Source organism: Jaculus jaculus, chromosome 1, assembly GCF_020740685.1.
Source record: "Jaculus jaculus isolate mJacJac1 chromosome 1, mJacJac1.mat.Y.cur, whole genome shotgun sequence".
NCBI classification, from domain to species: domain Eukaryota; kingdom Metazoa; phylum Chordata; class Mammalia; order Rodentia; family Dipodidae; genus Jaculus; species Jaculus jaculus.
In genome coordinates, this window is record NC_059102.1 from 164,837,096 (window position 1) to 164,853,475 (window position 16,380).

Below are 16,380 nucleotides of genomic sequence, written 5' to 3' on the forward strand. Positions count from 1 at the left end.
TGGCATGAGCAGAAGCTGGTCATCACCTCTACCACAGCAGATAAAAGCAGTAGCAAGAGGATAAGCTGAATTCTAGCAAGGGGGAGGTGGCTATAATGAAAGGCCCAAGAATTCAGAAGCCCAGAAATACTATCATGCTCCAAAGGGAGCTTAAGCGGGCCCCTGCATACCTCAAACTCCAGGCTTTACTCTGTTGAAAGCAAGTAAAGAATCCCTCTTCTCATTATATCAGAGCCCGCTCCTAATATAAAACTAGGTAAAAAGGGCATGAGATAGCCCTCAAGGATGGGAAATGAGTAATGAAGTGAACCACTTATTTGGTTTCTGTAAATAGCCTGCACCATAAGCCTTAATAGCCCACACTGTAAGCCTTAGTAGCTCGCACTATAAGCTGTAGTAGCCTGCCTCAGACCACCAAGGTCATAGGAGACTGGTACCACACTCTGCTACCCCCACCTAAGGACCTGCGCAAATGCTGACCTCCAAGGTCATAGGAGACTGGCACCACACTCTGCTACTCCCACCCAAGGACCTGTGCAAATGCTGACCACCAAGATCATAAGAGAATGATTGGTCCACGAGGGGCTTGAACAAATTAAACTAATTGGCTTAGAAACTATGGGTGGCACAAACTGACTGGCTCGCACCCTGCGGGCTCCTGATATTAAAAAATGATTGGTCTAATGCACAGGCTTTGTTAGAAACCCTATAAAAACTGTCCTGTTCCTGCATTCGGGGCTCTGCAGTCCTCTACCCCTGTGAGGTGTACGACTGTGGGCCCCAGCGCGCTTGGAATAAAATCCTCTTGCAGTTTGCATCAAGACCACTTCTCGTGAGTGATTTGGGGTGTCGCCATATCCGGGCAGAGCGTGGGGTCCCCCTCCTGGGGTTCCTTCAATAACACCCCTAAGCCCAAGCCCAAGTAACATACCTGCTTCAGGAAGGATCTACCTTCCAAATTGCCATCAGCTAGGGATCAAACATTCAGAGCAAATGAATTTATGGGGACATCTGATTCAGCCACCATAGTGAGTGCTATACTTAGCCTTTAAGGCCTTTAAGGTTTTGTTGTTGTTCTTGTTGTTTTGTTTTGTTTTGTTTTTCCAGGTGGGATCTTGCTCTAGCCCAGGCTGACCTTGAATTCACTATGTAGTCTCAGGCTGGCTTCGAACTCTGGCAATCCTACCTCTTCTTCCCAAGTGCTGGGATTAAAGATGTATGTCACCATGCCCAGCTTGCCTCTTAAGATTTTTTTTTAAATATTTTTTGTTCATTTTTTATTTATTTATTTGAGAGCGACAGACACAGAGAGAAAGACAGATAGTGGGAGAGAGAGAGAATGGGCGCGCCAGGGCTTCCAGCCACTGCAAACAAATTCCAGACGCGTGCGCCCCTTGTGCATCTGGCTAATGTGGGACCTGGGGAACCGAGCCTCGAACCGGGGTCCATAGGCTTCACAGGCGAGCGCTTAACCGCTAAGCCATCTCTCCAGCCCGTCTCTTAAGATTTTGATTAAAGAATCTGAAGTATTATGGAGTACAAGATGTAAGGATAAATCAATAAAAGACCTTGCTTGATCTGACCTCTGGAGAGGGATGAGTAGAAATGAAGTTTTCACTTGGAAAATCAGTAATAAAATCCTGTTATCTTTAGAAGGCAAGCTGAAGATGCTATGGTGAAAAGCAAGGAGCTGCTTTGGTATACATTAAACTGCTAGTGATGTATACTGTTTAAAAGGAGTTTTCCCTTCATATGGCCTGAGTCAAAAGACATGGTTAGTAAACAAGGTTTTTATGTATTTATTATTTTTTTATTTTAAGAGGCAGGGTCTCACTGTAGCTCAGGTGGACCTGGACCTCACTGTAGCTCCAGGCTGGCCTTGAACTCATGGTGATCCTCCTATCTCAGCCTCCTGAGTGCTTGGATTAAAGGCGTCTGGCAAAAAGGTCTTTCTTAGTCCAGTGAATGTTGATGACTGCTAATACTACTGAAGAGAAATGGAGGCCCACCCAGATGCCTCCACTAAATACAGTTTGTTCTCTTATATTCTTCTATTCTATTGCAGGGAGCAAGAGAAGAGATGAATAAACACTTTTGGGCTGGAGAGATGGTAAAGGCACTTGCTTGCAAAGCCGGATAGCCCCTGTTTGATTCCTGTTTCCCACATAAAGCCAGATGCACAAAAATGGCGTGTACATCGGAGCTTGCTTGCAATGGCAAGAAACCTTGACATGCCCATTCTCTCTTTCTCTGTTGCCTTGCAACTAAATAAATAAAAAATTGAAAAAAACTTTTATCTCGCCCCCAAGTGTCCTTAGTAGTCTTTGACTTGTGTGGAAGCATTGTTGATTTTGCATGGCTGCAAACATTTTAAAAATTTTACTTATGTATTTATTTGAGAAAGAGAAAGATAGAGTGAGCATGGGTATGCCAGGGCTTCCTGCCGCTGCAAATGGACACCAGCACATGTGACACTTGTCTGACTTTATGTGGCTACTGGGAACTTGAACCCAGTACCAGGCTTTGTAAGCAAATAACTTTAACCACTTAGTTATCTCTCCAGCCTGACTGCATGCATTCTTATCATGGTGTTATTCCATTTCCTCTGTACCTATACAACCTTTTTTTTTTTTTTTTATTAACAACTTCCATGATTGTAAACAATATCCCATGGTAATGCCCTCTCTCCCCCCACTTTCCCCTTTGAAATTCCATTCTCCATCATATCCCCTCCCCCTCTCAATCAGTCTCTCTCTTATTTTGATGTCATGATCCTCCTATTATGATGGCCTTGTATAGGTAGTGTCAGGCCATTTTGTATCTAGAGGAGTATGTTGTAAGGAGTCCTACCCTTCCTTAGGCTCTTCCATTCTTTCTGCCACCTCTTCCACAATGGACCCTGAGCCTTGGAAGATGTGATAGAGATATTGCAGTGCTGAGTACTCCTGTTACTTCTTCCCAGCACCATGATGCCTTCTGAGTCATCCCAAGGTGACTGCCATCTGAAAAGAGAAGGTTCTCTACCAAAAGTGAGAGTAGCATTAATATATGGGTATGAGCATTAACAGAAGTGCTTACTGGGCAGTTTGGTGAGCATAGTATATACATTTAGCCAGAGCAGCAGACGTTACACCCCTAGGGCTCATGACTACCCCTGTTTTAAGTTTTCAGTATCAGGGATGTGTTCCCTTCCATAGTGTTTTTCTTTTTTAAAATATTTTTATTTATTTGAGACAGAAAGAGAGACAAGAAGAGAGAGAGAATGGGCACACCAGGGCCTCTAGTTGCTGCAAATGAACTCCAAACACATGGTACCACCTTGTGCATCTGGATTATGTGGGTCCTGGGGAATTGAACCTAGGTCCTTTGGCTTTGCAGACAAGTGCCTTAACTGCTAAGCCATCTCTCCAGCCTTTCCATGCCTTTTATATTGACTGTGCCACCTTAGAGTTATAGTCTTCAGCTGTATTACACTATATATTATCCTTTCCTTGCTAGTTATTTATTTTGTGCTTGCTATATGTCATTATAGTCACTGGAAGGTGTTGTTACATTGTTTAACTAAACTATACTAGAGAAATAGATGAAATTGACAGATCTGGTACATCAGTCTAATAACCAGCATGGCTTGGGGGACTTGAATTGGCTACTAGATTTGGCTGTATCTGAAAACCTCCACATTAGCGGTTTAAATAAGATAGACATTTGTTTTGTTTTGAACTAAAATGAAGCAGTGTGGCACTTCTGCATGAAGTCCTAGGCCCTTCCTCTTGTACTTATATACTGGGGTGCAGCTTTTATATGCCTGCCTCAAAATGATTCACTCCTACTTCTATATCCAAGCAGCAGGAACTGGAAAATGCTTGACCTGGCAGTTACCTGTGTCTTTCCCAGTCATTTCCCATTGCTTGATGCCTGGTATGGGTCTTAAATCCCAGCTCTCAGAAATCTGAGATAGGAAGATTGCTGTGAATTCAAGACCAGTGTGGGCTAGAGTAAAACCCTGCCTCAAAACAATGAAAAGGACTGGAAATGTGTTTCTTTGGAATGGTTGTATCCTGTAGCAGTTACTCCCTTGTTGTTGGACAAAATACCTTCCCAGAAAGTTTATGGAAGGAATGAGTTTATTTCAGTTTACAGTGTTTTTAAGAAATGTTTTATTCATTTATTTGAGGAGGCCCAGATAGAGAAAGAACGAGTGTGCCAGGGCCTTTAGCCACTGCAAACAAACTTGTGCCACCTTGTGCATCTGGTTTATGTGGCGGAATCGAACCTGGTTCTTAGGCTTCTCAGACAAGCACCTTAATCACTAAGCCATCTCTCTAGTCCTCAGTTTGTAGTTTTAGGGGAAGTTTCATCATGGTAGGGAGGTGCATGTCAGAGCAGATGTCCAGGATGTCACATCTTTTCATATTAGCTGAGGGGAAGCAGTAATATTGAGCTAGCTCTCTGGCAAGGTGTTTGGATTATCAAATCTCAGGGCCTATCCCTAGTGACATACCTCTTCCAGCAAGGTTCCACCAGCCAAAGGTTCCACAAGCCTCCATGATGGAGCTTAATCACAAACACAGGAGGCTATGGGGGCCATTTTACATTCAAACTACCACATATACCGTGCTAAAACCTATTTATTGCCAGGTGTGGTGGCACACACTGTTAATCCCAGCATTCAGGAGGCAGAGGTAGGATGATTGCCATGAGTTCGAGGCTACCCTGAGATTACATAGTGAATTCCAGGTCAGCCTGGGCTAGAGTGAGACCCTACCTCCAAAAACAAAAGCAAAAACAACAACAAAACCTCAACAAAATCTATTTATCAAATTACATAAGGAAAGGGGGATGAATTAGGACAGTATCACACTTATGTATAAAATTGCCATTAATGAAACCTATCACTTTATATGCTAGCTTCATTAGTAAAAATTTCTATTACATAGCAAGATGGAGAAATGAATGTTTGGGAAGTAACCAGTTTTCTCTGCTAGTCAGGATATTGTTTTGTAAATTTTATTTATTTACTTATATGTGAGAAAGAGAGAGAGAAAAAGAGAAAGAGGCAGATAAAGAAAGAATGGGTACACCAGGGCCTCTCTAGCCAGTGCAAACGAATTCTAGGTACTTGTGCCACCTTGTACATCTGGCTTTATGTGGGTACTGGGAAATTGAACCTGAGTTCTTTAGCTTTGCCAGCAAACATCTTAATTGCTAAGCCACCTTTCCAACCCCTTGTAAAGTTTTGTTTTATTTTTATTTATTTAAGAGAGGGAGAGAAAAGATGCCAGGGCCTCCAGCCACTACAGAATTCCAGTTGCATGCTCCACTTTGTGCATCTGGTTTACGTGGGTTCTGGGGAATCAAACCTGGGTCGGTAGGCTTCTCAGGCAAGTGCCTTAACTGCTAAGCCATCTCTCTAGCCCCAACCCTCTTTTTCGTGGTAGGGTTTCACTCTAGCTGAGGTTGACCTGGAATTCACTATGTAGGCTCAGGGTGCCCTTGAACTCAAGGCAATCCTCCTACCTACATGGGCCACCTTGTGCATCAGGCTTACATGGTCCTGAGGCTTTGCAGGCAAGTGCCTTTACCACAAAACCATCTCTTAAGCCCAAGAATAAAATGGGTGCACCAGGGCCTCCAGACACTGCAAACAAACTCCAGACATAAGTGCCACCTTGTGCATCTGGCTTTGTGTGTGTATTGGATAATTGAACATGGGTCTTTAGGTTTTGCAGGCAAGTGCCTTAACCACTGAGCAATCTCTTTAGCTGCTGTAATTTTTTTTCTTTAATATTGGCTTTTCCATAAGATCTGAATAAACTAATTTTTTTTTTTTTCCAGTGCTGGGGATGGAATCCAGGATTTACACATGCTAAGCAAGGGCTTATGTAGGGGAATACCTATGAGTTTCAGCCTGGGCTAGAGTAAAACCCTGCCTAGAAAGGAAAAACAAAGAGTTGGGCATGGCCATGCATACCTGTAACCCAAGACCTGTGGGGGAAGAGACCGAAGAATTGATGGGGCTCACTCGTCAGTCAGTCTGACAAAGAAAACAACAGTACTGGGTTCAGTGAGAGATTTAGTCTCAAGCAAGTAACAGGGAAGAGCAACAGATGGGTGTTGCAGTCAGCTTCACATTGCTGCCAGAAAGCACTTGACTAAGAGCAACTTGTGGGGAAGAAAGGATTTATTTTGGCTTATAGGCTTGAGGGGAAGTTCCATGATGGCAGGGGTAGACAATGGCAAGAGCACAGGGTGAGCATCTCCTCCTGGCCAACTTCAGGTGGACAACAGGAACAGGACAGTGTGCCAAACACTTGCAAGGGAACTGTGATGATTTGATTCAGATGTCCCCCATAAACTTAGGTGTTCTGAATGCTAGGTTCCCAGCTGATGGAGATTTGGGAATTAACGCTTCTGGAGGCAGTGTATTGTTGGGGGTGGGCTTATGAGTGTTATAGCCTGTTTCCCCTTGCCAGTGTTTGGTACTCTCTTCTTGCTGTGGTCCACCTTATGTTGGCCAGGGGTTGATATCCACCTTCTGCTCATATCGTCGTTTTCCCTGTCATCATGGAGCTTCCCCCCTGATCCTGTAAGCCAAAATAAACCTCTTTTTTTCCCACAAGATGCTCTTGGTTGGTTGATTTCTTCCAGCAATGCAGACCTGACTGCAACAGGAACACTACCTATAACACCCATAAGCCCGCCCCCAACAATACACTGCCTCCAGGAGGTATTAATTTCCAAATCTCCTATCAGTTGGGAACCTAGCACTCAAAACACCTAGGTTTATGGGGGACGCCTGAATCAAACCACCACATTCCACTCTGGCCCCCATAAACTGATGACCATCCATGACGTAAAATGCAATGCATTCAATCCAACTTTCAAAGTCTCCCATTTTTTTTAATCAACCCTAATGATATTCAAATAGCCACATAATCCAAGGTCTTTTAAATGAGCCATAATACCAAAAAAAGTCCCCCCAAAACCCATAGTGGCACAGAATAAACACTCATACTGCAAAAGATGGCACTGTCACAGCAATGCAATATTCAACCAATACAAGATTGAAACAAGGCAAACATCAAACTCTAGCTCCAAGTCCAACAACTCTAGTCAGTGACAAATCTCCAAGTCCGATAATTCTAACCAGCAACAAGTCTCAAGTTCCAATTCTGCCCCTCCAGCTAGGCTACTCACAGTCCTGGAAAACTTCATCTGGAGCCAGCAGCTGTCCTCAGCAGTAGTCTCATGGTCCCAGCATCTCTTCTAGGTCTCCACTGCAACCTTCCTCCTTATGGCTCCATGGGGTCTCCATTCAGGCATCCAGCAAACCTGCTTCACACTACCCATGGCTGTTTCCAAAATATAAGACCGCTTTGCAAACTCAATGACCCTCTCTTTCCTGTATTTCTAATACTCTACAATATCAGGTAGAGTGCCAGTTTGTTAATCCAGGGGGGAATAAAGCAGACTTTGAAGAACAGGACACTCTTTGAGCACTCAGACCCTTTCAAAAGGCTGCATTCTTTCTGTCGTCCCAGTGCAGGTCAGCTGGCCCAATCTCAAAGGTTGTAATCACTCAATTGCAGTTGAACAGGCAGAAATTTCACCCAAAGATTTCATTTTTTCTCTCCCATATCCCTCTGCTCACCCTAGTCCATTTCTATGCAGTGCAGCCCTGCACAACTTCTCAGGACAAGGGCATCACAGCAAGCCTCTCACAGACTGCTAGCCCAGTCCAGGCAAAGCTCTTTCTCACCCTTATCAGCCAAACTTCACAGTCTTGCATTCAGGTTTTTCACCTCTGACCAGAATAGTACTTACAGCACTGCAAGGCACCTCTTAGGCCGAGGTTTCAAATCCTTCCACATTCCTCTTGAAAATCAGCTCCAAAAGGTCAAAGCCACACAGTCAGGGGTCCAGCAGTAAATGATACCACTCCTGTGTACCAACATTGCTGTTGGAGTCAGGTTTGCGTTGCTAGCAGAAATCAGCCAGCCAAGATCAGCTTTTGGGATTAAAAAAAGGGGGGGGGGGCTTATTTTGGCTTACAGGCTTGAGGGGGAAGCTCCATGATGGCAGGGGAAAACGAAGGCATGAGCAGAGGGTGAACATCACCTGGCCAACATTAGGTGGACAACAAGAATAGGAGAGAGTGCCAAACACTGGCTATAACATCCATAAGCCCGCCCCCAACAGTACATTGCCTCCAGGAGGCATTAATTCCCAAAGCTCCATCAGCTGGGAACCTAGCATTCAGAACACCTAAGTCTAAGGGGGCACCTGAATCAAACCACCAGAAGGGGGATATTCAACATTCTTTGGTTTCTGCATGCATGTGTGCACATCCACATACATTGTGCATATTATATATACACCATACATATCACACAGCGTATGTGCCAAGTAAAATAAAATCGGGTTGGGGAGATGGCTCAGCAGTTAAAGGTCCTCACTTGCAAAGCCTGTTGGCCTGGATTAAATGCCCCATCACCTGTGTAAAGCTGGATGCAAAGGTATGCATATGTCTGTGACCCCAACATGCCTCTGACAATGGGAGATAGAGCAAGGAGAAGTCATAGTTTTCTGGCCAGCTAGTCTGACACTTACAGTCTGGCAGTTTGCCTGCAGTGGCAAGAGACCTTGTCTCAGGTGAAACACAGATGCCTCACTGTTATCTTCTGACCCCCACATGTTGTGCATGTGTGCCCATACATGCACACACATAAGTAAATAAATAGTTCAAAAATAAAGAAAAAGAGATTATCCACATAAATTCTTTTTGTTTTTTGGTTTTATGAGGTAGGGTCTCACTCTAGCCCAAGCTGACCTGGAATTCACTATATAGTCTCAGGGTGGCCTTGAACTCATGGTGATCCTCCTACCTCTGCCTCCCAAGTGCTGGGGTTAAAGGCATGTGCCACCACGCCCTGCTCCATAAATTCTTTTTTATCTAGCCAATAGAGGCAAAAAATATATAGTTTTGAAATAGGGTCCCATTTTAATCTGAGCTGGTGTGGAACTCACGATCTGATTGCTTCTTAAAACCTGGGATTAGTGCTTGCTTCGGTAGCACATATACTAAAATTGGAACGATACAGAGATTAGCATGGCCCCTGTGTAAGGATGACATGCAAATTCGTGAAGCGTTCCATATATATATTTTTTTATTTGAGAGAGACAGACACAGAGAGAAAGACAGATAGAGGGAGAGAGAGAGAATGGGCATGCCAGGGCTTCCAGACTCTGCAAACGAACTCCAGACGTGTGCGCCCCCTTGTGCATCTGGCTAATGTGGGACCTGGGGAACCGAGCCTCGAACCAGGGTCCTTAGGCTTCACAGGCAAGCGCTTAACCGCTAAGCCCTCTCTCCAGCCCCGTTCCACATTTTTGACAGTACAGTGTGTGACATTGATTTGAGTTGAGCATTTGCACAGTTTGGATAATTTCAGCTTTTGACAGACACTGACTTGTGGACACATCTTTCATTTACTAAATCCTTGTTTTGAAAGAAAAAGAAAAGAAAAGAAAAAAAACACCTGGGATTACAGGTGTGAGCCACCATACTGGGCTTTGTCTTTTTTCTTTTTTAATTTTAAAACATATATTTATTTGCAAGCACAGAGAGAAGAGAGACAGAGAGAGTGGGCATGCCAGGGCCTCCTGCTACTGCAAACAGGCTCCAGTTGCATGTGCCACTTTGTGCATCTGGCTTCACATGGATACTGGGGAATCAAACCTGGGTCCTTAAGCTTCACCTGCAAGCATCTTAACTGCTAAGCCATCTCTCCAGCCCCAGCTTTGTCTTTTTTAACTATTATTGACATCTTTTTTTGTTTGGCTTTGCAGGCAAGCACCTTAACCACTAAGCTATCTCTCTGGCTTTTTTTATTTTTGTTTATTTGAGAGAAAGAAAGAATGGATAAAAGTTTAAAATACATTTTTACTTATTTGCAAGCAGACAGAGATAGAAGACAGACAGCATGGTCATGCCAAGTCCTCTAGCCACTGCAAATGAACTCCAGACATACATGCCTTCTTGTGCTTCTAGTGTACATGGATACTGGGGAATCAAATCTGGGTCCTTAAGCTTCACCTGCAAGCATCTTAACTGCTAAGCCATCTCTCCAGCCTGAAAAAATATTCTTAATATTAATGAATTCCTATTTTTCATTTTTCCCCATTCTACAGTTAGTGTATCTGCATTATTTAGGAAAGTTTTTGTCCTTAATGCTATGTATGTATGTATGTATGTATGTATGTATGTATGTAATGTAATGTAATGTAATGTAATGTAATGTAATGTAATGTATGTAATGTTGAAACTATTCTTTTCTTCTAAATGAACATAGGTGATGCCATGGAGAGCAGAAAGCCTGGTCCAGTGCAGGTGGTTTTGGTTCACAAAGACCAGCACTCCTTTGAACTAGACGAGAAAGCCTTGGCCAGCATCCTCCTGCAGGACCACATCCGAGATCTTGATGTGGTGGTAGTATCAGTGGCTGGTGCCTTTCGAAAGGGAAAATCCTTCATTCTGGACTTTATGCTACGATACTTATATTCTCAAGTAAGAAATAATTATTTTAAGGTTGAAAATGAACAAAATAAGCTAATAAATTATGCTTGATATATAATTACTTATTTAACTTTAGTGGAGGGGATTGGGTATATAGCTCAATGATAGAGTGCCAGCCTAATGTGTATGAGGACCTGGGTTCTATCCCCAGCACTGCAGAAAACAAATACCAATGATTTTTGAGATTTCCACTAATCTCTTATTTCCCCTGTAGAAGGAAGGTGGCCATTCAAATTGGTTGGGTGACCCGGAGGAGCCATTAACAGGATTTTCATGGCGAGGTGGTTCTGACCCAGAAACCACTGGGATTCAGATCTGGAATGAAGTTTTCACCATGGAGAAGCCAGGTGGGAAGAAGGTAAGGACTGAAAAAGTACTTAGAAATTACAACAAAACAGCAAAAAGAGAACTTTAATTAGTGTATGCGTTAGTACATGTGTGCATGGAGGCCAGAGGAGAACCTCTCTGGTACCATCTATCTTTTTTGAGACTAAGTAGAATAGGTTGGCTGTCTAGTAAGGCCCAGGGATCTGTCTGTCTCCTCTTCCCTAGTGCCGGGATTGCGAACACATATCCTTATGCCCAGCTTTTTTTTTTTTTTAAACATAGTTTCTGGGGTTCAAACTGAAGTCTTTATACTTGTTTTGTAAGCACTTTACCAAATGAACTATCTCCCAAGCCCTGTTTTTTGGGGGAATTGAAGCTGGGCTGACAGGTTTTGCAAGCAAGTGCATTTAACTATTGAGTCACCTTCCCAGACCCTTGAGATAGTCTTGCTAAGTTGCCCAGGTTGGCCTTATCCTCATGATGAACCTGCCTATTCTTCCTTTGTGCTGGAATAAGTCATGCACCACTATGTTAGGTTCAAGATGAGAACTTGAATGGATACTGCATTAATCCAATTGAAAATTAATTTTTTATCCTTTTATGTCCATGATAATTTCTATTTCCTAATGTACTATAATTACTTCTTTTCTGACTCTGTGTGACAGCAGATTCTATAGTATACTTATCTAGATTCCCCAGTACCAAGTACAAAGTTAGGTTCAGGGAGGCTTCAAAATATGTATTCTAAGCTGGGTGCAGTGGCACACACCTTTAATTCCAGCACTTAGGAGGTAGAGGTAGGAGGATCACTGTGAGTTTGAGGTCAGCCTGAGACTACATAGTGAGTTCCAGGTCAGCCTGGGCTACATTGAAACCCTATCTTGAAAAACAAAAACATTCCTTTTTATGAAAAGAAAGCCATTATGCTGCTCAAAAAGCAAAAAACAATAAAATAAATAAATAAAGGTGTTACAAATATACAGTTTAAAAATAATGTATAGCAGCTGGGCGTGGTGACACACGCCTTTAATCCCAACACTCGGAGGCAGAGGTAGGAGGATCGCTGAGAGTTTGAGGCCACCCTGAGACTACATAGTGAATTCCAGGTCAGCCTGAGCCAGAGTGAGATCCTACCTCAAAAAACAAAACAAAACAAAATAATGTATAGCTAGGTTGTAAAAGGTCAAATGCATGGTTCTGGAAGGTTTCAAACAGAAAGTAGCTATTTGAGGGCTGGGATGTACCTCATTTGGTAGTATTTGTCTAGCATGTACCAAGCCCTGGGTTTGATCCACAGCACTGCATAAACTGAATGTGATAACACATAGGAGGTGGAGACAGGAAGATCAGGAGTTCAAGGTCATCCTTGGCTACTTAGCCAGTTTAGGATTCATGAGATCTTGTCATGAACAAGCAAGTAAACAAAAAGCTAATAAACCACCGGGCGTGGTGGCACACGTCTTTAATCCCAGCACTTGGGAGGCTGAGGTAGGAGGATCGCCATGAGTTCGAGGCCATCCTTATAGTGAATTCCGGGTCAGCCTGAACTAGAGTAGACCCTACCTTGAAAAAACAAACAGCCAGCTAACAAACCAACTAACAAAGAAGAAAGCAGCTGTCAGAGCCATGTATAGTGGCTCACACCTATAACCTTGCACTCCAGAGGCAGAGGCAATAGGATTACTAGAGGCTGGCCTGGGCTACATTGAAAAGACTGCTTCTCAACAAATGAATAAGAGCTGAACATGATGGCTTAGACCTATAAACCTTGGGAGGCTGAGGCAGGAGGATTGCTGAAGGTAAATTAAGACTATCATGGGCTACCTATTAAGTGCCAGGCCAGCTTGGGTACATTGTATGGGACTCTGTGTTCAAATCAACAAAAGAAAAAAAAAAAAAGACAAGACTATGTCAGTTTTCTGTTCCACTACATGATCTGGGACCATTTCCCTCAAATGTCTAGTGCTTTATCCAAGAATACATGTGCGTTCTATTCTTCAAGGAGTTTATCTTTAGTATTTCCCCTTGTTTTCTCTATTTAGTCTCATGTTTCTAACTAGCAAATATTTACTATGATTAGCTTTATTTCATCCTAGACTAGCTTCGAACTCAAAGAAATACTCCTTACCTCTGCTTCCCAAGTACTGGGATTAAAGGCATGTGCCATCATGCCTGCCTGATTAGCTCTTTTTTTTTTTTTTTTTTTTTTGGTCTTTCCAAGGTAGGGTCTCACTCTGGTCCAGGCTGACCTGGAATAAACTATGTAATCTCAGGGTGGCCTCGAACTCTCGATGATCCTCTTACCTCTGCCTCCCAAGTGCTGGGATTAAAGGCATGTGCCACCACTCCCGGCTGCTTAGCTCTTTTTTAAAGAAGTTTATTTTGGGTCCGGGGAGATGGTTTATTGGTTAAAGCACTTGCCTGTGAAGCTTAAGGACCTTGGTTCAATTCCATTGTACTCACATAAGCCAGATACATAATCTGGTACATGCATCTGGAGTTCATTTGTAGTGGCTAGAGGTCCTGGTGTGCCCATTCTCTCTCCCTTTTTCATAAATAAATATATAAAATATTTTTTACAAAAGAAGTTTATAGCTTTTAAAAATTTTTTATTACTTGAGAGAGAGAGAATGGGTGTGCTAGGGCCTTCAGCCATTGCAAATGAACTCCAGATGCATGTGCCACCTTGTGCATCTGGCTTATGTGGGTCCTGGGGAATTGAACCTGGGTCCTTTGGCTTTGCTGGTAAGCATATTAACCACTAAGCCATCTCTCCAACCCCCTGATTGGCACTTTTTATTGAGTTATTATTTACATAGTACAGAGAATTGTCTAATTCAGTGGTTTTTAATGTATTTATGAGGCTATACAAGTGTTCTCACCATCTAATTCCAGAACATTTTCATTACTAAAACACACCACAAACAAATCAAACAACTACTTTATGTTTGTAGGCATTCACTTCCCATTTCCCTCTTTTCCCCAGCCCAGGCCACTACTAATATGCTGTTGATTGAGCTTTTAGGTGGGACCTGCTTTGGGGAAGTAGATTCATGGACACACTGACTGTGTTATGGGGATTCAAGCAAGTGCTCTACCACTGAGCTTGATTTGCAGATTTTTCATGAATCTATCATTCTGGATTTTTTTTTTTTTTTTTTACTTAAAAAAATAATTTTATTGGGCTGGAGGGATGGCTTAGCAGTTAAGGCATTTGCCTGCAAACCCATATTAGCCAGATACACAAGGGGTTACACATATCTGGAATTTGTTTGCAGTGGCTGGAGGCCCTAGCATGCCCATTCTGTCTCTCTCTCTGTCTCTCCCTCTTTCTCTGTCAAATAAGTAAAAATAAAATATTTATTTGAGAGAGAGAGAGACAGAGGCAGATAGAGAGAGAGAGTGGTGTGCCAGGGCCTCTAACCAGTGCAAAGGAACTCCAGATGCATGTATGCCACCATGTGCATCTGGCTTATGTGAGTACTGGGGAATCAAACCTGGGACCTTAGGCTTCATAGGCAACTGCCTTAATCATTAAGCCATCTCTCCAGCCCATTCTAGACTTTTGATACAAGTGAAATAATACATTTTGTGTGTGTTTCTGGCCTCCCCCATTCAGCCTATTCCCCTCAAGGCCTTTACCAGTACTTCACTTCTTTCTGTGGCTGAACAGTATTCCATTGTATGGATAGACCATACTTAGTTTATTCATTAATTGATGGACATTTGAGTTGTTTCCATGTTTTTGTTGTTTTTTGAGGTAGGGTCTCACTCTAGCTCAGGCTGACCTGGAATTCAGTATGTAGTCTCAGGCTGGCCTCAAACTTACAGCAATCCTCCGGCCTCTGCCTCCTGAGCTCTGGGATTAAGGGCATGCGCCACCATGCCAGGCTGTTTCCACTTTTGGCTCTTATAAGCTACATATCTGTGTGAAATAGTGCATGCCTGTAATTCCAGTGCTTTGGAAAGTGAGGTAGGAGGACTGTGGTTTGAAGGCCAGCTTGGGCTACAGAGTGAGACCCTCTCCCTGATACATACATACATACACACACACACACACACACACACACACACACACACACGCACGCACACGCACGCACGTGCGGGCACACACACACACACACACACACACACACAAAAAAAACTTGCCATAAATATTTGTATACCAGTTTTTCTGGTTTCACTTTTGTATACATCTATGCTTGTTTTCAAACTTTTTTACATTATTGACAACTTCCATAATTATAGACAATAAACCATGATAATTTCCTTCCCCCCACACTGTCCCCTTCACAATTCCATTCTCTATCATATCCGCTCCCCCTCTCAATCAGTCTATTTTATAAAGATGTCATTATCTTTTCCTCTATTATGTTGGCTTTTTTGCTGATTTCTGCCCTTGTATATACCTATAATATGTTTACTTTTTGATGACCAGCTCTTGTTTATTCTATATGTTTGCTTTTCATCGCTGATACATACCTGAGATAAACAACTTAAGGGAGGCAAGATTTATTTTGGTCATAGTTTCAGTGTTCTCTGCCACGTTCAGCTGGTCCTCTGCTGTGAGCCTGAGGCGAGGCTGAGCAGCATGAGAGGAAGCATGTGGTAGAGCAAAGCAGCTGACCCCATAGAGGACAGGAAGCAGAGGGAGGTGTACAGGAGTGGCCAGGACAAATACAAGATTCAAGGATGTGACCCCCCAGCAGCCTACTTCTTCCAACCAATAGCTCATTCAGTATGAGCTCATCAGTAGGTTAACCCATTGATGATTGAGCCCATTGATAAGGTTAGCGCTCTCACAATCTGGTCAAGTCTCATGAATTACCAGCTGTGAAGGACATCTTCAAGCACATGAGCCTTTTAGGAAACAATTTTTCTTTTTGTTTGTTTTTTAAGATAAGGTTTCACTCTAGTCCAAGCTGACCTGGAATTCACTATGTAGTCTCAGAGTGGCCTCAAATGATCCTCCTGCCTCCTGAGTGCTGCTGTGATTAAAGGTGTGCGCCACCTCGCCCTGCCAGGAATTTTTTTTTTTTAATATTTATTGGAAAGAGAGAATGAGAGAGGAAGAGGCAGATAGAGAATGGGTACACCAGGGCCTCCAGCCACTGCAAATAAATCCCAGGCGACATGCATGTGCTACCTTGTGTGTCTTGCTTACATGAGTGCTGGAGAATTGAACCTGGGTCCTTAGGCTTCACAGGCAAGCGTCTTAACTGCTAAGCCATATCTTCAGCCCAGGAAACAATTCTTATATAAATCATGACAGTTTAGGAGTATAGTTACTGAGTCACATGACAAGTCCATGACTAACCTTTCAGGAAGCTACCAAATAGCTTCTGAAGATGATGCCACCAACCTGTATTCTCATCGACAACGCCCAGTTTCCACATTCTTACCAGCACCTGCTAGTGTGTGTCTTTTTTTTTTTGAAATCAGGTTGAGGCTAGCCTCCAACTTGCTACCTCAGCCTC

The 16,380-nt window shown here is 43.1% G+C and overlaps 1 protein-coding gene and 1 non-coding gene across 2 annotated transcripts in view; both read left to right on the plus strand.

The window, feature by feature from the left end:
* Atl3 (atlastin GTPase 3) overlaps positions 1 to 16,380 on the plus strand; it is an 81,926-nt gene that overhangs the window by 21,585 nt on the left and 43,961 nt on the right. The window contains exons 2-3 of the mRNA XM_004656575.3: positions 10,353 to 10,567; positions 10,791 to 10,934. Coding sequence (XP_004656632.1) covers positions 10,353 to 10,567; positions 10,791 to 10,934 — 359 coding nt within the window. The remainder of the gene's footprint in view (positions 1 to 10,352; positions 10,568 to 10,790; positions 10,935 to 16,380) is intronic.
* LOC123458207 lies at positions 9,058 to 9,161 on the plus strand. The gene has a single exon (XR_006635504.1). It is a non-coding gene; the product is annotated as a U6 spliceosomal RNA (small nuclear RNA).